This window comes from Salmo salar, chromosome ssa10, assembly GCF_905237065.1.
Source record: "Salmo salar chromosome ssa10, Ssal_v3.1, whole genome shotgun sequence".
In the NCBI taxonomy this organism is placed as follows: domain Eukaryota; kingdom Metazoa; phylum Chordata; class Actinopteri; order Salmoniformes; family Salmonidae; genus Salmo; species Salmo salar.
In genome coordinates, this window is record NC_059451.1 from 45,219,665 (window position 1) to 45,242,764 (window position 23,100).

At 42.2% G+C, this 23,100-nt stretch overlaps 2 protein-coding genes across 20 annotated transcripts in view; one reads left to right on the forward strand and one right to left on the reverse strand.

Annotated features, from left to right (window-relative positions):
- Positions 1 to 313: 313 nt before the first annotated feature.
- On the reverse strand, positions 314 to 11,640 carry atg4c (autophagy related 4C, cysteine peptidase). Its single transcript, XM_014123442.2, has 11 exons — positions 11,545 to 11,640; positions 11,000 to 11,139; positions 9,690 to 9,773; positions 9,325 to 9,564; positions 7,739 to 8,072; positions 6,379 to 6,449; positions 5,566 to 5,717; positions 3,501 to 3,579; positions 2,642 to 2,718; positions 1,983 to 2,102; positions 314 to 1,613 (listed from the first exon to the last, which is right to left on the reverse strand). The coding sequence occupies exons 2-11, from the start codon at positions 11,073 to 11,075 to the stop codon at positions 1,446 to 1,448; spliced, it is 1,401 nt and encodes a 466-aa protein (XP_013978917.2). The 5' UTR covers positions 11,076 to 11,139; positions 11,545 to 11,640; the 3' UTR covers positions 314 to 1,445.
- Positions 11,641 to 11,995: 355 nt separating this feature from the next.
- The window catches only part of dock7 (dedicator of cytokinesis 7), a 110,532-nt gene continuing 99,427 nt past the window's right edge, over positions 11,996 to 23,100 (forward strand). For 10 of the 19 annotated variants that reach the window (XM_045687814.1, XM_045687808.1, XM_045687809.1 and 7 more), the window contains exons 1-11: positions 11,997 to 12,121; positions 15,463 to 15,562; positions 17,999 to 18,174; positions 19,965 to 20,033; positions 20,175 to 20,394; positions 20,474 to 20,686; positions 21,001 to 21,086; positions 21,184 to 21,250; positions 22,287 to 22,436; positions 22,625 to 22,705; positions 22,821 to 22,983. In XM_045687814.1, coding sequence (XP_045543770.1) covers positions 12,084 to 12,121; positions 15,463 to 15,562; positions 17,999 to 18,174; positions 19,965 to 20,033; positions 20,175 to 20,394; positions 20,474 to 20,686; positions 21,001 to 21,086; positions 21,184 to 21,250; positions 22,287 to 22,436; positions 22,625 to 22,705; positions 22,821 to 22,983 — 1,363 coding nt within the window. In that variant the 5' untranslated portion in view covers positions 11,997 to 12,083. Of the gene's footprint in view, positions 12,122 to 15,462; positions 15,563 to 17,998; positions 18,175 to 19,964; positions 20,034 to 20,174; positions 20,395 to 20,473; positions 20,687 to 21,000; positions 21,087 to 21,183; positions 21,251 to 22,286; positions 22,437 to 22,624; positions 22,706 to 22,820; positions 22,984 to 23,100 lie in introns of all 19 variants that reach the window. The other 9 variants (XM_045687818.1, XM_045687821.1, XM_045687822.1 and 6 more) reach the window with 2 other exon arrangements.

The window sequence follows — 23,100 nt, forward strand, 5'->3', positions numbered from 1 at the left end:
GGCACAAGAAATATTACCCATGGCAACAGTGCGTCGTTGCACGAGGATATTTTCTTTTCCTCCGCGGGCGGACACAATCCCAGCCTGTGTCAGAGGGTCACATTTTTCCCGCCGGCTGGTTAATGGGCTGTAGAGATGGTTAGCACATACGATTAGTTTTAATCTAGTACATTTGACTGGGTAATAAACAGGATTTCAACACAACAAGTTTTGTATTATGCATGGCAAGATGAGACAAAACAAATGTTTTTACCAGAGATATCTCTCTCTCTTTAATGCTTGTAAAGAGGTGCACAGATCAGATGAGAAAATCTAAAAGGTTTTATGACTTTATTCTACTTTGCTGCACAGCAGTGTGAGAATCAATATTGTGATAAAGAGATGAATTTTGGGAACATTTTGCAACACAGGTAGAATGTAGCTGTCTTTATGCATTTACAGTTGAACATTTCAATTACATTTAACCCACATAAGAAATTGTGGCTTCTACAAATATCATCATTTAAATGAGATTCCTCAATTACCACAATTAACTTAGTATGTGGGTAACGTATATTTAAAGTTCGTAACTAGTGTAATTATTGTGAAAGTACAAAGAGAAGCAAGGCATTGTACCGGTCACCTCTATAGACGGGTTTCACTGTGACATTGGAAAACCTTTCCATTTAGACAATTCATTTGCTTTGAAAAAAAAAGAAAAAAAGAAAATGCATGAACCAAAGTACTGTATCCTTTCAAGGACAATAATCAGAAATGATTTGGCAACCTAAAACTTTTCCTCCTAATGTAAATGTGGTCTCAAAATCATAAGAGCGTAACCCTAGAACATATTTTACCATTAAAACCTCCAGGACTATCAAAGTATTTCTAAACACTTTTAAAAATAGTCTGTGAATGGCACTCTCCTATAGCACTTCACTGTGTCATAAGGCCCAGCTATAGAACCACAGTGATATTCTCACACATAACCTCTGATGACTACCGTCTCCTAAAGTGCAGAACTGATTTCCTTACAAGGCAAATGTGTTTTACATTTGGCTGAGAGTTAGTCTTCCAATAAGCCAAGGCACCCAATTCTCCATCTGTATCAATAATGCACAGAGTACAAGACACAGTACATCGCATAACCCTCAGTACAACCTCATAGCGCTTACAGACCCATGGTATGTTTGTTTGATCCTTTGCCCTATGTTAACGATTTCCACAGAACAATCAAAACTAACAGCAACTATCTACAGTATAAGATAACAATTTTAATATTTTTAGGTTTCGTGTATTAAGTCATGAATGCTGGTGTGAGATTTTTTTTATTTCGGCTATGTATTTTCATAATTGTGGAACAGAGAGTCCTGGCCTTGGATAAGCAGGTTTCAGTCTGTCTGGTAAAGTCACTTCGCTGGTTGTTTTAAGTCTCTGACCATGACCTTTGACCGCAGCGTCGACCTTCAGAGCAGCACGAAGTCTCCTGCGGTAGCGGCAGAACTCTGTGGGTCACGGATAAACGGCCATTCCCTCTTCTCCGGGGTCAACTCCGCAGAAAGGTTGTAATCTCTTCCGTGACCTTGCATGAAAGTGAATGCTGGGTATTTCTCATTCGCTGATGGCAGCAACACCTGATACACAAACACAAAGAATGTTATATAAAAGCCTAAAAAGTTTGATTGAGTTAAGACGCGAGCATCCTGTATGAAAGCAACACACAGTTGTAGGGCAGGGATGGTAGCAGGGAGAGGGAAACTGCCTCAGATTAACAGCTAAATAGTGCCACCAGATGGCCAGTTCATTTAACTTCTCTTAGACATTCAAACTACTGTATAATACGGTCATTATAGCAGACACTTTTATCTACAGTTAACACATATATGCTTTCCTCTCAGTCACGTTCTATGCATTCATATTTGGTATTCATTTATCTGATGATAATGATTAAGAAATAAACTAAGATGATTTTGACTAAATAGTAAAGCCTTTAGTTCACCCACCTTGGACAGTTCGTGGCTGATTGTCTGGTAGTCCTGGACACTTCTTGAGTAAAAGCCTATGGTACAACTGGGGTCCATCTTACTGAAAGGCATCTTCTTTGGCGACGGGCAATGATACGACTAAAAATACAAAATGTTCGCTGTGTCAAATTGACAACAATTGTTATTATTACTGGTTATTAAAAACAAAATGGTTTAATTGATTGTGATAATACAGTAAAGTATTGAAGATAAGTATGAAATAGGTAGTTTATGAATATAAAAAGTTATGTTTTATGAATGCAATGAAATTCACCTGTTGTCACACACTCAGACTGGTGAAAATAGAAAATATAGCTCTGTTCCTGGTCTCTTGTCCCACTGTGTGCTGGCTCTACAGCCAAGCATCAGGAGAAGTTTCAATGCAGTAGTCAATGATAAATGCGGGTTTTTATGTGTTCTACTGCTGAAATATTCAGGATCATAGTATCTGAGCCTCTCTATATTCTCCATATTTCTCCTCCACAGCAGCCTCACATATCTGAGTAGCAAATAAATCAGCAGCCAGGGACTCAGTAATTGAACGGAGGCTGCTTTAGGATTCATACCCTTAAGTACTAACAGAAACTATTAAATTCACATTACTGAGCCCCAGTCAGCTCAGTGTAATTTCCCATTACCTGAAGAGGGAAATGGTTAGTGCTGACATCCACAAAAGACTGACAGTAATGAGGGTCCATGTAAATCAAGCTGTCATCTGCAAGGACAAAACAAAAGACAAGTTATTCAAAAACATCTGATTATTACAAACGCTACCACGCCGACGAGCGACATACTCCTTCCCTCCAATTTCTATGCAGAAAAGTCATTTCACTAGGCTACTGTTAGCATTCTTACAGTCCAATACGCCTCCTGTTTTTTAATATCGACCATGGTGGATTCAACTCTGCATAATCAAATGCTGTAGTACAAGCACATTTTTTCCTCCCGGCCACAGAAAGGGGGCTGTCATTAAATTTTTGTGTGGGGAAATTACTTTTACAAACATGCAATTATATTCGACCATTTGCATATTACGTATGCGGGCCGGAGTCGACGCTTGGCAGGGAGAATGTATTGCATGTCATTTAGACATCATCCAGCACTTCATTTCAAAATTGGTAAAATGTAAATGTGTAAATATTGACTGCCAAGATGTACAACTGAAGGTTCCTCCCGTCCACTGAAGGTGATGGAGAGTGGCTCACTTTGGGGCCCCGCTGGATGGATGAGAATGAAATGATATGCATAATGTCTCCTATGGAAATCAATTACGGACACAACTTTGGATGTTTACCCCTTGTGATAAATGAGTAGGGCTTCAATGGGTCAGAGAAAATAAGAGCTGTTTCACACACACTCACACTCCTCTCCTCACAAACACGAATGCATTAACTTACTTTGTCTCTTTATACAGAGAGAAGAGAGGAGGGGGACAGTACGGTACATTATCTCCACTGTCCTCCAGTCCTCTGGTTGGTTTCTGGGTGAAACACTAACCTTGAAAGCCCACGAAGTAGCAGGCCTGTTTGGGCTTGCCCCCGATGATACCAATACAGTACTCCAGACTCAATATGCTCTGAGGAGGATGGAGACCAGGGGACACACGGTCAAATACTCAGCCATATACAACAGGTTTATGTACTGCTGTAGCTAATACTGTCTCTAGGTTTATACTCAGCCATATACAACAGGTTTATGTACTGCTGTAGCTAATACCATCTCTAGGTTTATACTCAGCCATATGCATTACAACAGGTTTACCTACTGTTGTAGCTAATACTGTCTCTAGGTTTATACTCAGCCATATAGAACAGGTTTATGTACTGTTGTAGCTAATACTGTCTCTAGGTTTATACTCAGCCATATAGAACAGGTTTATGTACTGCTGTAGCTAATACTGTCTCTAGGTTTATACTCAGCCATATACAACAGGTTTATGTACTGCTGTAGCTAATACTGTCTCTAGGTTTATACTCAGACATATAGAACAGGTTTATGTACTGCTGTAGCTAATACTGTCTCTAGGTTTATACTCAGCCATATACAACAGGTTTATGTACTGCTGTAGCTAATACTGTCTCTAGGTTTATACTCAGCCATATACAACAGGTTTATGTACTGCTGTAGCTAATACTGTCTCTAGGTTTATACTCAGCCATATACAACAGGTTTATGTACTGCTGTAGCTATTACTGTCTCTAGGTTTATACTCAGCCATATACAACAGGTTTATGTACTGCTGTAGCTATTACTGTCTCTAGGTTTATACTCAGCCATATACAACAGGTTTATGTACTGCTGTAGCTATTACTGTCTCTAGGTTTATACTCAGCCATATACAACAGGTTTATGTACTGCTGTAGCTAATACTGTCTCTAGGTTTATACTCAGCAACATGCATTATAACAGGTTTATGTACTGCCGTAGGTAATGCTGTCTACTGTCTCTAGGTTTATACTCAGCCATATGCATTATAACAGGTTTATGTACTGCTGTAGGTAATGCTGTCTACTGTCTCTAGGTTTATACTCAGCCATATGCATTATAATAGGTTTATGTACTGCTGTAGGTAATGCTGTCTACTGTCGCTCTGCTATAAGATCTAAATTAGCTGAGAAGGGGAACTACTACTCATGAGTAGCTGTGCTGGCAAAGCCTTTTTTTCTTAATATCAAATCATTTATGTGTAACAATTAAGTACCTTACTGTAATTATTTTAAATTAAAATTGTAAAAAAGTTACAAAAATAGCTTCGTAGCAAAGAGCAATTTCTCATCCAATAATTTTGATAAGACTGTCTGGGAAAACTGAAAACTAGCTGTTATTGGCAGAGAGGGTTGGAACTCATTCTTATTGGTCTAACTAATTTACCACCTGGTGATGTCACCAGGCAGGCCAAAACTCCATCTCACCAAAACAGGCTGAAATATCAGGCGGTCTTTTCAAACAGCTCTTATACTAGTAGGGCATTATCATCATTTTCACAATATTATTCCAACCTCATAGTTTGGAAATATATTTAAAAGACAGGACAATCATGTTTTTGACTGCACTGGGCCTGTAAGACAAAATAAATAACGAAATTTGCACACTATATGTGCTTCCAACAATTGAATGGGTAAACTTCATCAGCAACGTTACAGCAACGAAGTGAAAAATGAATAAAACTGAAGGCGTGGTTGAAGCGTTGATGAAGTCTACCCATTCAATTGTTGGGAGGACATTCAGTATAGTGTGGGACCTTATTTTCATACAGTTTATTCACCTTTACTCTTCAAACATTTCTTGGTGTGTGTCTGCTCATGCTTTTTATTAGGTCACTTCCCTGCAGACACGACCTTTAACCTGAATCTGGAATTCAAATATAGTACTGCGTATGTATTTTTTCTAACACACAGGCTCTCTGATTAGGTTAGAGATCCCTTTGTCTGATATAACATAGTGGTAGTAAGTGTACGTGTTTTCTGGACATTCACAATTAGTGATTTTAATCCGCAACTCACTCAAATCTACATTCAAGACAGGATCATCCTACAAGGGTTATGGCTATTGTTTTTCCCACCTTGACAAAGCTGAAGTACTCTGGGTTGGTCTTCTCTCCCCCCAGTCGGACTGGGATGAAGATGATGACCGCCCGGCTGTCAGTAAGGGGCAGGGCATCCGCTCCCCCAGTCACGCACGACTGGTGGCTATCGATGACATCAGCACTGTAAACTATAGGGGATCAATACCAGAGGTCAGACAGGGGTCAAACGTCTGCCTGGTCATCTGCCTGCCTCTAAACCCTGCTATCACACACTGAAGGACATTTGCAACGATCATGAATGTTTTTACTATAAAGTGAACATCTCTAACAGATGCAGTCGAGTGTTATTACACAGGTAGGCTATAGAGCAACTTCTGTACTCAACTCTCTCCCCCAGGTCTCCAATCATAAGTGTAGCTGCATTCTGTACAGTAGTGAGAGTGTAATCCACTGCTGCTGTCCACATCTCTCATTCTTATAGTGCCCTACTACTGAACCCACACTGATCCCCTCACACACTGGGAGAGTCTAGATCCTGCAGCTCTCATCTTAACATTCTCCTCTCTCTGTCACACAACCAGTCCCAATCACTCGCTGTTGAGAAGAATGACTTTATTCAAAATCCAGGTTATTGGAGGGAGGACGATTTAGGACAGGGGGGGTTGGAGGAGGTGGTTAGCCTCCTGTCACCTCTCTACCACTCTCCTGGCCAGCTCTTTCTCTCTATCCCCTTCTCTACTCATCCTCCCTCGATCCTCTCCATTGCAGCTCTATATCCATTGTCCTACACTGTGTTTCTCCTGATGAGATGCCCAGACCCTGGGCCCAGAGGAGGTTCATCTGTCATACCTGTACAGTCCTGGGAGACATAAGCAGTTATGCCCGACAGCCCAGGGTCTGTTGCCTCCTCTACAGCTTTTCTAAGAGTGAAAGAGAGGGAAAGATGGTTATTTGTTGGCCACCAAGAATGTCTAAAACAGCATTAATATAACCGTAGAACCAGACCCACCTCAGGATGTGTGAAACAGCATTAATATAACCGTAGAACCAGACCCACCTCAGGATGTGTGAAACAGCATTAATATAACCGTAGAACCAGACCCACCTCAGGATGTGTGAAACAGCATTAATATAACCCTAGAACCAGACCCACCTCAGGATGTGTGAAACAACATTAATATAACCCTAGAACCAGACCCACCTCAGGATGTGTGAAACAACATTAATATAACCCTAGAACCAGACCCACCTCAGGATGTGTGAAACAGCATTAATATAACCCTAGAACCAGACCCACCTCAGGATGTGTGAAACAGCATTAATATAACCCTAGAACCAGACCCACCTCAGGATGTGTGAAACAGCATTAATATAACCCTAGAACCAGACCCACCTCAGGATGTGTGAAACAACATTAATATAACCCTAGAACCAGACCCACCTCAGGATGTGTGAAACAGCATTAATATAACCCTAGAACCAGACCCACCTCAGGATGTGCGAAACAGCATTAATATAACCCTAGAACCAGACCCACCTCAGGATGTGTGAAACAACATTAATATAACCCTAGAACCAGACCCACCTCAGGATGTGTGAAACAACATTAATATAACCCTAGAACCAGACCCACCTCAGGATGTGCGAAACAACATTAATATAACCCTAGAACCAGACCCACCTCAGGATGTGTGAAACAACATTAATATAACCCTAGAACCAGACCCACCTCAGGATGTGTGAAACAGCATTAATATAACCCTAGAACCAGACCCACCTCAGGATGTGTGAAACAACATTAATATAACCCTAGAACCAGACCCACCTCAGGATGTGTGAAACAGCATTAATATAACCCTAGAACCAGACCCACCTCAGGATGTGTGAAACAACATTAATATAACCCTAGAACCAGACCCACCTCAGGATGTGTGAAACAACATTAATATAACCCTAGAACCAGACCCACCTCAGGATGTGTGAAACAGCATTAATATAACCCTAGAACCAGACCCACCTCAGGATGTGTGAAACAGCATTAATATAACCCTAGAACCAGACCCACCTCAGGATGTGTGAAACAGCATTAATATAACCCTAGAACCAGACCCACCTCAGGATGTGTGAAACAGCATTAATATAACCCTAGAACCAGACCCACCTCAGGATGTGTGAAACAGCATTAATATAACCGTAGAACCAGACCCACCTCAGGATGTGTGCCACCACGGCAGGGCCATACCAGTCCCCTGCCCGTTTCCCAGACACCAGGCCTAACTCCACCAGCCTGTGGACACCCAGCTGTGCCTGAGGGCTGTCCCCAAGCCAGGACACCAGGGTGCGGTGGTAGACCTCCCTCTGGTGGATGTCAGCCTCCTCCGCTCTTCCAGGGGCCCCTGGAGCATGAAGCATTGGTCCTGGGTCCGAGGGCCTCTCTCCCTGCAGTGAGGCCTCCAGGCTGGCCACCAGACGCTTGGCTGCACTGGTGGTCCAGGTCTCTGTGTCCAGAGGCTGGAGGGCCAACGCCTCCGACCACGTCCAGTCTGAGGCACACAGACAGAGGAGGGTCAAGGGGATTTTTTAACATCTAGTATATCTTTTCCACTTTGTTAGTTGAACACTCTGCTATCGAAGGAAATCATTTTAATATTAAAACATTTGTACGAGGCACTTATGTTCTGCAAATATGCCAATATCTTGAGAAAACAAAATGTAAGCTACATTCAGCACAAGAAAGCTACAGAAAATGGTACTGGCGTTCTGGCTCTCAGCTCGACCGCAGAAATGATCAAACTGAAAATACATACACAAGTATTTGGCCTGTTGTCTATGACAACAGCTCAGACATTGAACCACATTCTCCAGACCAAAGACCCTTAGAATAAAGTCTTTCAGAACTCTGGGAAATAAAGTTTTGGCTTAAATCTTCTGCTATAACAGATAGTTGAGTTTGACTTTAAATAAGAGAATGAGAAAACCCTATGGTATAATAGTCCAATTATAGGCCTCTCAGTATGTCCAGTATTTCACCTTTACAGCGTTTTAGCACTACAAACAGGGTGGGCACCTGGGGGTGGCGAGGGTGTGAGTGGCCAATGCCATAAAGGAGACAGACTTGGGCACGAGGCAGTAACATAATGACCTTGCAGAGTGAATGAAAGATATTTATTGATCAATTTCAGTTCTTTAAGTGGCCATTAGTCATTTTATAGCTTAAAAGATGTATTTAATGACATACTGTATTTCACATTCAGTGGAAGAACAAGTTAAGGCTTAAATATTGTTTTCTAAATGGTTGCATTAAAATGGTAGTAAATTAGTTTCCTATTCACTAGTGTGAATCTCAAGAGATCCTACTCTGAGGAACAGAGAAAGCACTTCAATGACGAAATGCATTAAATTATGAAATTCTCAGATATTGTTTGACAATGTACCCACAAGGAATGAGGAACCAAGGACTTTCCCTTTTTTAGTAAGAGTTATAAGGGTCATACTATAGACTTGGATTGCATTCATTAGGGCACGCAACAGAAAATGTATTACATTTTTTTTGCAATGGAAAACTAAAATAAGTATTTCTTACTGGACCAGGGGTGTACTAATCAGTGCACAACATAGCAAACCATTGCAAGAAAGCAACTATATAAACTGTAGCAATATAAATTCTTATTGGACAATTTCAGGTTAGTTCCTCACCATTTCAACCCATACACCTCTGGTAGTCCCCATTTCAAAAGGGTTTCTTCCATTTAGTGCCTAATGAACACAACCCTGGCCCTCTGCCATCCCACTGACCTCTTCCCAGGAAGTGTAGTATGAGGGCCTGAGCCAGCATCATTTGTCCTGCCCTCAGCATACAGCCCCAGCCACAGTCAGAGGTTAGGGAGGAGCCTGGCAGGGCAGGGAACTCCTCTCTGTAGGTCAACCACACACGGGACGCAAAGTCCCTCCGGAAGGCCTCCACGTCGTCACCCCCTGTGGCGGGGGGTGCATCACAGACCTCAGTGCTGCAGCTCTCTGTTGGGCTGTCCTCATCTGATCAATGAAATCACATTCAATCAGATCAATCACATATTGAAAAGGAGCCAGTGAGTAAGAGTCTATTCGGAAAGGGAACACAGCAATGCAGACCAAAAATCAGTATGTGTGTGTTACCTTACCGTCAGCCTTAAAATGGTAGCATTTCCCCAGGAGGAACACTGGGGAATTTCTGCTAAAGTAGGTTTTTGACTTCAAAGCCCAACCTAAAGATCAGGATGAAGTAGTTAATTAGTCATAGGGTGGGTAGTTGTGAATGAACTCAGTAGCTTACGGGGGGCCAGCACAGAAAAAAATATATATATGAAATTGTATGAAATGTATGCATTCACTACTGTAAGTCGCTCTGGATAAGAGCGTCTGCTAAATGACTAAAATGTAAAAAATGGAAGATCATGGATAAAAGCATATGCTAAATGGCATATATTATTATACTGAACAAAAATATAAAAACGCAACATGCAACAATTTCAAAAGGTTTTACTGAGTTACAGTTCATATAAAGAAATCAGTCAATTGAAATAAATTCATTAGGCTCTAATCTATGGATTTCACATGACTGGGAATACAGATACGCATCGGTTGGTCAAAGACACCTTAAAAAAAAGGTAGGGGCGTGGATCAGAAAACCCGTCAGTATCTGATGTAACCACCATTCGCCTCATGCAGTACAACACATTTCCTTCGCATAGAGTTGATCAGGCTGTTGATTGTGGGCCTCAGGATCTCGTCAAGGTATCTCTGTGCATTCAAATTGCCACCGATAAAACGCAATTGTGTTCGTTGTCCGTAGCATATGCCTGCCCATACCATAACCACCATGTGGCACTCTGTTCACAACGTTGACATCAGCTCGCCCACATGATGCCATACACGTGGTCTGCGGTTGTGAGGCCGGTAGGACGTACTGACAAATTCTATAAAACGACGTTGGAGGCAGCTTATGCTCTGGCAACAGCTATGGTGGACATTCCTGGGGTCAGCATGCCAATTGCACACTCCCTCAAAACTTGAGATATATGTGGTATTGTGTATTGTGACAAAACTGCACATTTTAGAGTGGCCTTTTATTTTCCCCAGTACAAGGTGTACCTGTGTTATGATCATCTATCTGAAACACAGATAGTATTGCTAGGGTCAGACAGAGGATCCGTATAGAACTGATATGGAGTATAAACACATGCTTGAGAAGCTGCAGAGTCAGCCACAATTGATTCTTATCTTATCAGAATAATCACACATGCTCTGATAATTACCACATCTATCATGTGCTGAAGTGAATGGCAACTCTGCTGACAGCTGTTAAATCTTACAATGCCTGTTTTAAATTGCCGTGGTCAATTAACTTAAATTAGAAGGATTGAGACAACAACGTGTAGAGGATTACAGGAGCCTAAAGGGGAGTATGGAATAACCATTACGATGCACTTACTGTACTTCACATTGTGCCATGCTGACAAGAACTTGGTCTTCAATTTCTCCACCTCATCAGTCCCTTTATTCTCCATTTTGACCACCGGGAAATTGAACTCATCCCAGCGTAGTTAACAACCGCACCGTCTTCATGAAATGCTTAATTTGAAAGGACAAGACATTCATTTATTTTTGTCGTTTTAGTTAAAGACAAAGGGCTTGAATTGAAACGGTAATGTTACAGTGTTGCCGACTAGCAGTTTACCAACATTAAACCCCCAGTTAGCTACCTAATCTCTACCCCATCCAACTCCTTATGGACGTGTCATGGTAAACATGTTTGGATTGACAATGAAAGCAATGGAGTTGGCCAGAGCGCAAACCGTTAGCTAGCTAACGTTAGCGAGCTAATTTACACATTGTTCAGCTAGTTAGCAGTCACGCTAATAATTTAACTTTGCGTTCAGTCTCCGGCATAACAACATACATCCGAGACTCTTCCGAATACATTTATACATGTCAAATAATTTAACATAAAAGTTCGCATTTCTATTTGATACTTACTATGTATCTAGCTTGGTAACCAGCTCCCAGTGTTTACATTTTGAGGAAGCAAAACCACAAGCCAAGCACGCGACTCTCGCGGTGTTTGCATCCTTCTGCAACGTAAATGTCGCTGCGCGGCTACTACAAGCACATCATCTCTTTTACAGTTAGGTTCATTCATTCAGTTAAATTGTTGGTGCTGACCTAATTTTTAATTTGATCCATTACTTACAATTCACTTTTAGTGTGCCAAAACATTCCATTCCCATAAATGTTTTATAGTGGGACTTCCATGATATTCAATAATCCAGTGAGGTTGTGATAAACTATTTGAAAATGTAATTTTATTCAACAGTAAATATGTGCCAAATGGCATTATGAAACTTGTATTAATTCCGTTTTTGGTGTCATACAACTACAGTCTGTCTAACCTCTGGCAGGGTGTGTTCGTGTGCGCCTGCTTTATGAGGTTTACGGTAGCTATTCCCAGTCTCTTTTTTCCAGCAGCTGAGAGTAGTGGAAAGCCTGTGAATCCAAGCACATCAGCGGCTACAGCTATGGCTGAGCGCCGCGCATTCGCCCAAAAAATCAGCAGGTAAGGGAGTTACTTCTAACTTTTACAGTGATTGCACTGACAGAGTCCCCCGTTCAAGCTATGCCGTTTTCAATCTTTAAAAACCTATCGTCCTCTGCGCTCCATTTCAAGGCAAAGCCATTCGCAATTAAGGCCCAGCCAGCTAGCATCCATCCAAGTTAGCTGTCGTTAGCCATATCAAAGATGCCCCAGTGACCCGCCCATAGAGAACAGGGGTCTGTTTTTCGCAATGTTATTTTTGTCTCGTGCGGTTACATACGGGTTTGAAATGTACCTTTGACATCTATCGTACTATCAATTCCAACCATTATCTTTCTTTACAAGGATTTAGCTAAGTATGAATTGGACTGCGTGTAGACTACTAGAAAATCCGTAGTAATGTTAGACAGCTGAGCTACTTTGGTGGCTACGGCTGGGTGACACATCGACGAGACTTCATTGACACCGTAACAAACAATACAGTAGCTAATATCGTCATGGAGAATGTTAACTAGTTTACCTGTAAAAGCCCAAACATCATCAAACCTATCTGCCCCAGTTCAATGTATGCATTCAGATCTAATACGTCTATTGAAACGAACAAAGGGCTTTGTGTCAATTTCCGTTGCTTGCTGTGCATGCCAGTGGAATTAAAGCTGGATGTAAAACAATCGAGTAGAAAATGGGTCATATCTCACATGCGAAGAAAGCGTTTGGTTACCCCTTGGCTTTGTTTATGATATAGCAATCACAACATCCAACTGTTGATTGACTGTAATTGTCAAACTGCCAAATCATCATAAAGTAGCTAGCCAGATTATGTTGCACAAATCACACTTAAACCGTATGTGGTAGAGCAAATGAATAAAACACCTTTAAGCAGTATTTAGTCCCCCCATCAAACGTTTTACAGTACAGCAGTCTGTGCCAGGAGGCAAATTATAGGCCTATTCATAATGATTATTGTGGCTGTGGGGTTGGTTTCAGTTTAGGAGTGACTAGTGTCTGCAGTATTGTGACATTTGCCAATCCATGAGTGTAAAAGGAGTCTATGAAGCAGTTGTCGTTAACATAAAGTACATAGGCCTACCAAGAATGTCTGCACAAATACAGAAGATGGAAACAAGTGATTTATGAACATGGATAATGAACATAACACTTATATAGAGAATAATCACACACATGTCTTACTATACTTGAGGACTTTTTGGGGAGCAACAATTGATTCCCTTTAAAATCCTATTTCCCCTTAACCCTAAACCTAACCTTTAAGACTAAAATAGCCATTTTGCAAGTTAGGACTGAAAAAATGGACTTCTGGTACTCACAAGTATAGTAAAAAAACACACATACATTATGGTTGATCTCAGACCTCCATGCTTGATGAAGGAGCACCACCACCCCCAAAGGATCATGGTTTATCTGTGAGGGTTTTTGGAAAGCTCTGCCTTCAGTTTATTCACATCAGATCAGATGGATAAAGCAATGTGATGACATCTCCTGGTATTATTTAGAAATTACTGACAGAACGAGACTAAGAATAGCAGGTATTTTATCCATCATGTCTTCTGTTGTTGGTGTGAGTCTGGCTGTCTTTTTTTATTAGGAGGACTGGGGGAGTATGGCTCTATTCTGTATATTGTCTGATCTGAACAAAAGTATTTCTGTTCAGTCTTTGCTTCCCAACTGTCATCTCAGAAAGTCTAAACCTTTTGGAAGACTTTAGAGACAGTGAGGCCTGTTCAAAGTCCCTTTTCAGCTTTGGAGTTGAGACTGAGGTTAAGTTCTTTCTCATTAAGTCAGGCCAAAACAATGTCTGATTGTGTTTTGCATTTAAAGCCACAATATGTAACTTTTTGGGCAACCTGACCAAATTCACATAGAAATATGTTGTATAGATCTATAATTCTCATTGAAAGCATGTCTAAAAAGTGGTTGATCTTTTCGAAGCTCTTTCTATGCTTCCCATTAAGTTTAGTTTTTGCTTTACTTTCAGTTTTATATTACTTTTTACTATCAGTTTGGTTTTACTTTCAATTACAGATCTATATCTCATTTCTATGTGAATTTGGTCTGATCATCCAAAAAGTTACATATTGCAGCTTTAAGTGTGTGTGTGAGGTGACGTTGTGTTCCTCCAGTGTTCCAAATGATGCAAGGAGCGCACTAGCCTGCCTGTATCATGCTGTCTGTTCCTCCTCTCCTGTCCTGAGCAGTGACCAGGCAGGCTTAATTAATAAAGGTCCTGAATATAAGCCCTAGCAGCAGAACACTGGTAGCTGGTTCAGTGCAACTGCCTGTTATCCAGGTGACAGCACTGCAGTAGCCACTAGTATATCTAGGCCTAGTCTACGTCATAATGTCTTTCCTGAGTTGGAAAGTTAGAAGCTATATTTACACTTGCCTGAGATTCAGAAACTCATTCATGATATTGGCCTAGCTGCCTGTTACCTTTTCTCTGACCTAACCTGCCTCTGGTCTCCATCTCTTCAAGTTCCTCATGTGACATTTTGTAATTTGTTGTTTGTTTGTGCCTCCCTCCCTGGGCTAGTGCTGCGTAGTTGTTTTGTTCAAGGGTACGAGGAGGGGTTTTGATGGTGGCTGTGATTTAAAGGCACACAGAGTGGTACAGTCAGTCAGCAGCAGTTGCCTAGCCAAGCGCTTTGTGTTGCTGACGGAGGTCCAGGGGATTTTATTTCTTCTCTCTCCTCTGCGGTGTGATATAGTGCCGTGTCAGAGGGGGCTGTAAGGCCACTAGCAGGGCCAGGGAGAGAGAGAGCCCTGAGCCACAGCAGGGACCATAATAGTAATGTTTGGCCCACAACAGAACTGCTGGACTTGACTATTGTACCTGACATGCAGAGTGACCAGACCACTGCAGTTAATGGCCTTCTCTAATAACGTATTCCGCTTATACACTGCCCTGTCTTTCGCTTGCCCTTTTCAAACTTGTGTATTTACCTTTATTTAACTATGCAAGTCAGTTAAGAACAAATTCTTATTTTCAATGACGGCCTAGGAACAGGGGGTTAATTGCCTTGTTCAGGGGCAGAATGACAGATTTGTACCTTGTCAGCTTGGGGATTTGAACTTGCAACCTTTCGTTTACTAGCCCAATGCTCTAACCACTAGGCTACCCTACCGCCCCCTACCGCCCCGTGTATGAGATGGCTTTACCGTAAGCAGCCTGGAGGCATCGTCTATGACTGTGTTGAATATAAGCAAAGCCTAGATCGAATAGATAAGAAATATAGCCACAAGCTATAGGCCTACATGTTTTATCTGAGTCTTTTACCTGTTTTGCATAATGTAACACGACAGCTTGACATTCACTGCTAAGCTTCTCCCTCTCTTCCCTGCAGAACTGTAGCAGCCGAGGTGAGAAAACAGATCGCTGGTCAGTATGGGGGCTCCCCACAGCTCCTCAAGAACCTCAACGTGGGTGCTGCCGCCAGCAACACCGTAAGTACCTACACACAATGCATCTTGGTGTTCAGGGAGGGAAATAGGGTTGGAGTGTATCTGCTAACAATTAAGGTCCATTCTTCACACCCTCTCACCCCTATTATAGTGTGGTCAGGGACTACACGGCCTGGCCCATCCCACCAGTAAGTGTTTGCTGAGGCAGCCCATTGACTTTTAGCGACCTTGTGCCAAAATAATACAGCCCTAATGGTGTCCTCTCCCTAGTCCTGACTACCGCTGAGCTGAAGGAGCAAATAACCATCCTTAATTAGGCTAAAGCCGACTGTTTAATTCAACTGTGAACGGATTGTGTTTGTGTTCTAAATTCCCCCCAAAAGCTTTAACCTGTTAGGGCTAGGGGGCAGTATTGACACGGCCGGATAAAAAACGTACCCGATTTAATCTGGTTACTACTCCTGCCCAGTAACTAGAATATGCATATAATTATTGGCTTTGGATAGAAAACACCCTAAAGTTTCTAAAACTGTTTGAATGGTGTCTGTGAGTATAACAGAACTCATATGGCAGGCAAAAACCTGAGAAGATTCTGAACAGGAAGTGGCCTGTCTGACAAGTTGTTGTTCATCTTGGCTCTTTTTATTGAAGACTGAGGATCTTTGCTGTAACGTGACACTTCCTACGGCTCCCATAGGCTCTCAGAGCCCGGGGAAAAGGTGAATGATATCGAGGCAGCCTCTGGCTGAAACACATTATCGCGTTTGGCAAGTGGCCGGTCAGAGGACAATGGGCTTAGGCGCGTGCACGAGTCGACCCCGTGCTTTATTTTCTTTCCTCTTTTTACCTAAACGCAGATTCCCGGTCGGAATATTATCGCTTTTTTACGAGAAAAATGGCATAAAAATTGATTTTAAACAGCGGTTGACATGCTTCGAAGTACGGTAATGGAATATTTAGAAATGTTTTGTCACGAAATGCGCCATGCTCGTCACCCTTATTTACCCTTTCGGATAGTGTCTTGAACGCACGAACAAAACGCTGCTATTTGGATATAACAATGGATTATTTGGGACCAAACCAACATTTGTTATTGAAGTAGAAGTCCTGGGAGTGCATTCTGACGAAGAACAGCAAAGGTAATAACATTTTTCTTATAGTAAATCTGACTTTGGTGAGTGCTAAACTTGCTGGGTGTCTAAATAGCTAGCCCTGTGATGCCGGGCTATCTACTGAGAATATTGCAAAATGTGCTTTCACCGAAAAGCTATTTTAAAATCGGACATATCGAGTGCATAGAGGAGTTCTGTATCTATAATTCTTAAAATAATTGTTATGTTTTTTGTGAACGTTTATCGTGAGTAATTTAGTAGATTCACCGGCAGTGTTCGGTGGGAATGCTAGTCACATGCTAGTCACATGCTAATGTAAAAAGCTGGTTTTTGATATAAATATGAACTTGATTGAACAAAACATGCATGTATTGTATAACATAATGTCCTAGGGTTGTCATCTGATGAAGATCATCAAAGGTTAGTGCTGCATTTAGCTGTGGTTTGGGTTTATGTGACATTATATGCTAGCTTGAAAAATGGGTGTCTGATTATTTCTGGCTGGGTACTCTGCTGACATAATCTAATGTTTAGCTTTCGTTGTAAAGCCTTTTTGAAATCGGACAGTGTGGTTAGATTAACGAGAGTCTTGTCTTTAAAATGGTGTAAAATGGTCATATGTTTGAAAAATTGAAGTTTTTGCATTTTTGAGGTATTTGAATATCTCGCCACGGGATTACACTGGCTGTTGAGTAGAGCCCATAGAGGTTTTTAACTGAACTTAGTGAGGAATTAGATTCCCCCTGGGTGGTTTGTTTTAGAAATAGACAGAAGCAAGCCTATAAAGCCATTAGACTGTACCTGGGTGGTTTGTTTTAGAAATAGACAGAAGCAAGCCTATAAAGCCATTAGACTATACCTGGGTGGTTTGTTTTAGAAATAGACAGAAGCAAGCCTATAAAGCCATTAGACTACACCTGAGTGGTTTGTTTTAGAAATAGACAGAAGCAAGCCTATAAAGCCATTAGACTACCCCTGAGGGTTTGTTTTAGAAATAGACAGAAGCAAGCCTATAAAGCCATTAGACTATACCTGAGGTGGTTTGCTTGCCAGGACTTGCTTTTCCAGTTACTGCAGGGTTGTGAGCATTTCCTCAGTGATCCAAAGTGTCTGTCTGCCAATATAAAATATATGGTTCCATGAGAGTTTTGATTTGTTTTAGAAGGTTTCCAGAGCAAGAACTTGTCTTGTGACATGCATCAAGCCACAGGATTGTCTGACAGCCAAGTGTCGATATTTCTTTGCTAGTAATCCAGCTGGACTTTTTGGGGATGGTTTATTTTTGGCAGCTAACCCAGTTTCATAGGCAGGCCTATTAAGATCTGATTTGCCACTCACTCACACAGCCTTTCCTCTCTGATTCCAGGTTCCTCTCACAGAGGCAGTGGAACCGGTGGACTTTGAGGAGTACCTCATCACCCATCCCCCCATCATCGAGTCGGGCCCCCTGAGGGACCTCATCGATTTTCCCCCGGATGACATCGAAGTGGTATACACCCCCAGAGAGTGTCGTACCGTGGGACAGGCCGTGCCTGAGGAAGGGTAGGTGCTGCTGGGGATGGCTCGACTGGCTGGGTTCGAGTTGGTACTGAGGAGCATCAATCAGCTTAATCAACCAATAAAATGTATTTATAAAGCTCTTTTTTGCATACAGTTGTCACAAATTGCTTTACACTACTACAAAAAAAAGAAGAAACGGGAAACAAAGTACAGTGTACTGCAAAAACTCATAACCCCTCAAATCAAAACCCTAAGCAAACTGTGGAAAACCCCACTGTAACACTCACCATCTGTCCAACTGCTGTAGCTTGATGAGGATATACCCTCATCAGGAAGGCTAGGGAATGCGCCATACTGAACCAGTGGAGTCTGTATTATCAGTAGAGATGTTGTCGGGGCTGTTGTCGGGGCCCTCTAGCTATAGAAGTAGGCCTACATCAGGTCTAACTAACTCCAGTACAGCAAATGGATGTTTCTCCTCATATCCTCTAACCTGATTCACATGCATTGATTTACCCAAGGAATAAAGCAAATAACTGATCTGGTTTTGGCGTGTGTCACATAAATGCAGTAAAAATAAAAAATTGACCTTGACAAAAACAACTGAATTGCTATGGAAACACGTGGGGGAAATATCACTTGTCTCCTCATTACCCCCCAGCAAAATTAGCCTTCATTTAGGCTATTGTTTATGTGTATTTCACACTATGTTTAGGTAGATAATGGTGTATAGGGATTGCATGGATGTCCACAACAACACGTTTGTCATCGTCACCAATCAACTGCGTTACAGTTAAAAATGGCTGACCACTACCACCGATTTAGCTATGCTAACCAGCTTATACGAACAGGAGTTAGCATTTAGCAGTCACTTCTTCTAAACCTGAAAAAGGACCGCTTTTACATGTTATGCAGCAAAAACAGCCAAATATATCAAAATTGGACTTAAGTAACCACATTGTGGGCCTGTTACAATTCCCTAAATCATAATGAATTTGATGAATATACACTTTGGTGCACATTCAACAAACCTGATTTTACAATCTTGTCAGTGGAATGTCTGCGTTCCATTGACTCCTTTACGGCATCTATAGAATTGCCTCTCACTTGATAGGCTAGTAGGGATAAGATTGCTGTGGCTCCTTTTACTACCATTAGAAATAGAATGAATAGAACGGGCGTCGGGAAAAGTCAATGATGGTATAATGGGTGGACTGGCGGCCATTGCAAGTGTACTCATAGAGGCAAAGCAGGAAGTGTACCCATCAATCTGTGCTATGATTTGTTGAATAAACTCAGCTGACAATACAAAAAATACATTCCATTGCAGGAGGCACATCGGTTAGCATAATTTTCAATGAAAGTTCTACATTACCATGGAAATTATTGCATCACAATACCAGGCAGCCCATGAGTACCCATGAGTACCCATGAGTACCCATGAGTACCCATGAGTACCCATGAGTACCCATGAGTTTACCAGTCAAATAGCCAGGGTTCGAGGTTGCAAGACAGTTGTATTAATTATATTACTATGGCTGCCATTGCTACCATCCTTCTACAGACAGGACATTTGCTGCAGTATAGCGATTCATTAGCGTTATTGATTTAACACTGTCTGTTGATGGTGTCTGATGGCTGCAGCCTGGGGTCTGGTAAGATATAAATGTGTTGTCTAAACAGACGTGAACTGACAGAAATGAATATTTGTCAGGTAAAATAGGTCATTGCATTTGCTTTGTTGATAATTCTATCTGAACGTTTAAACTCAATGAATACACCCCTGGTGTTGAAACTGGGACTGTGAAATGCTGTGTCTCTTTGTGTTCCAGGGACAATGACGCCCACGTCAGAGACTGTGTCAGGTCCTACACTGAGGACTGGGCCATCGTCAACAGAAAGTAAGGCTCCTCTCTGTTATTTAAGGAGCTTTTCCATTTATAAGACCAATTCATTAAACTTTAACACCCCCAATTTAAAACATTTTAACACATAGCTACTAGTTATTTAGCTTAACACTCATGTTCTGCTTATTTCAACAGATACCATAAGCTTGGTACAGGATTTAACCCTAACACCCTGGACAGGCAGAAGGAGAGGCAGAAAGGCCTGCCCAAACAGGTGTTTGAGGCCGATGAGATGCCAGACGTTAGCACTTACCAGGACGACCAGGTAACCCGTAGCAACGGGTCGGTTGACCAGGTAACCCGTAGCAACGGGTCGGTTGACCAGGTAACCCGTAGCAACGGGGCGGTTGACCAGGTAACCCGTAGCAACGGGGCGGCCGTCTTCATCTTTTGTGGTATGTTTAGTCCCTGACCTGTGTTTTTCTGTCTTCCAGGATGATCTGAAGCGTAGGTCCATGTCCATAGACGACACCCCGCGTGGCAGCTGGGCCTGTAGTATCTTTGACCTGAAGAACTCTGTCCCCGACGCCGTCCTGCCCCACCTGCTTGACCGGGCCCCCAACGAGGAGATAGACCGGCACAACGAGGAGCACCGCAAGTCCCACCGCCACCGTGAGCTCTTCGCCCTGCACCCCGCCCTTGATGAGGTATAGACACAGACACACACCGTCCTCCAGATAGTGCCTTTAGAAGTGTCAGGCCAGCTGTTGCTTTGGCGTAGTGCATGTCTGTCTCCTCACATGAATGCATATCGTCATCCATGGTAATGCTATTACCACAGTCACGTCTAATATGGCTTTCTAAAGCTCTGAACAGTCATGAAGCACGCGCTACTGATTTCACACTCTAAGTGTGATGTTGTTTTTCTTCCTTAGATACAGGGCTCCTACACAGTACATTCCAATAACTGTTATTATGTTCATGGTTTTCCTATAATTATTATTTGGATCTGTGTCCTCAGGAAGAACCCATCGAGCGCCACTGTGTGCCTGACGTCCCTAAGGAACATTTTGGCCAGAGGCTACTCGTCAAGTGCTTGTCCTTGAAGTAAGTGGAGGACACACACACACACACAGCCTTTACAAAGCCTTTTAACTGTCTTTTTACCTGCCTTCTGCTGACCCAATCCTTTTTCCCCTTGAAGGTTTGAGATTGAAATTGAGCCCATATTCGCCTGTTTGGCCTTATATGATGTCAAGGAAAAGAGAAAGGTAAGTTGTTGTGTTTTCCTCAATGCCACTCGGCCCTGAGTTGTTGGGTCAGTCTCTGAAAAACCATTTAAAGTCCATGTGAACTAGATGACTGGGCTATAAAAGTGTCTGTATTGGACCTGTTGTCCTTGTTTGAATGCTCTATAAATCGTACCATATATCTATATGAGTGACTCTCCACTCAATCGTTTCTCATTCCCAATAAACACTAGAGGGTAGAAGTAACTGTTGTTAAAAAAGTCAAAAGTTTCTGCTCTCAAGTCGCCTACTCTTCCATGTGAGTTCTCAGTCAATTTACAGTAAAGAACATTTTTATTTTTAAGATGTGGTATTGGATAGTGCATCTTATTTCTCAATCAGAACCATACTTCAGGACCAGCAGACAGTGTGGTTGTTACTATGGTTCTTAATCATTACTTGTTTTTGTAAGAGGTGTTGACAAGCTGAATGTACCGAGCTGTCTGTTTAACCTACTAGCACACATGCATACCCCACAAGACATGCCACCAGATGTCTCTTCACAATCCCCAAGTCCAGAACAGACTATGGGAGGTGCACAGTACTACATAGATCCATGACTACTCTATTCTACATTTGGTAATTGATGCAAGCAGTAGAATCAGATTGAAGAAACAGGTAAAAATACACCTTATGGAACAATGGGGACTGTGAAGAGGCACATGCAAAGGTACAGTCACATGCATACGCACACAGTGTGATAATGGGGATCCCTAATTTTTTTAATAGATTTTTTTAATTTAATCTTTATTTAACTAGGCAAGTCAGTTAAGAACAAATTCTTATTTACAATGACTGCCTAGGAACAGTGGTTTAACTGCCTTGTTCAGGGGAGGAACAACAGATTTTTACCTGGTCAGCTCAGGGATTCGATCCAACAACCTTTTGGTTACTAGTCCAACGCTCTAACCACTAGGCTACGTGCCGCCCCGAGCTGGTAGCGTACAATACAAATATTAGTCTGCTGTCTGTCATTTACAGTAGTTTAGTATAATGCTCATGTGTCTGTCTCTGTCAGATATCGGAGAACTTTTTCTTTGACCTGAACTCGGAGCAGACCAAAGGGATGCTGCGCCCTCACATCCAGACAGCAGCCATCTCTACTCTCGCCCGCTCCGCAATTTTCTCCATTACATACCCCTCCCAGGACGTCTTCCTCGTCATACAGGTAAGTCAATGTCAATCATCACAGGGTCTCAAATGTCAATACACTTTACAAATAAAGAGAGAGAGAATCAAAATGGCGACAACAGAGCCGCACACATGACTTCCTCTCCCATGGATCAGCATCACCTCTCTCTGTCTGGCTGTGTGGGGGTAGTGACTGATAACCTCTCCTGTGTTGACTGTCCCCAGCTGGAGAAGGTGTTGCAGCAGGGAGACATAGGAGAGTGTGCAGAACCGTACATGGTCTTCAAAGAGTCTGATGCAGCTAAAGTAAGATCCTTCTCAACCTGATGGTCATTTGAACAATAGATTGACATCAGTGGTCGATGTTGATCTCCAAACAGATGGAGGCAGATGTATTTATTGTTTATCCTACCATATATAGAACAAAGAAAAGTTGGACAAGTTGCGGAGCCAGTCGGAGCAGTTCTGCACACGTCTGGGTCGGTACCGGATGCCCTTCGCCTGGACAGCCATCCACCTGATGAACATCGTGAACAGCGCCGGCAGTCTGGAGAGAGACACTGAGCTGGAGATGGGACTTCCAGGTGAGAACCCTGGGGGGGGATCAATAAAGTTGGACTGAGTGGTATTGAACACCACAGGGGCAAGTCAGTGCTGGGACTCCTGTCTACTCAGTTCAACTTTTGATCACATGAAATTAA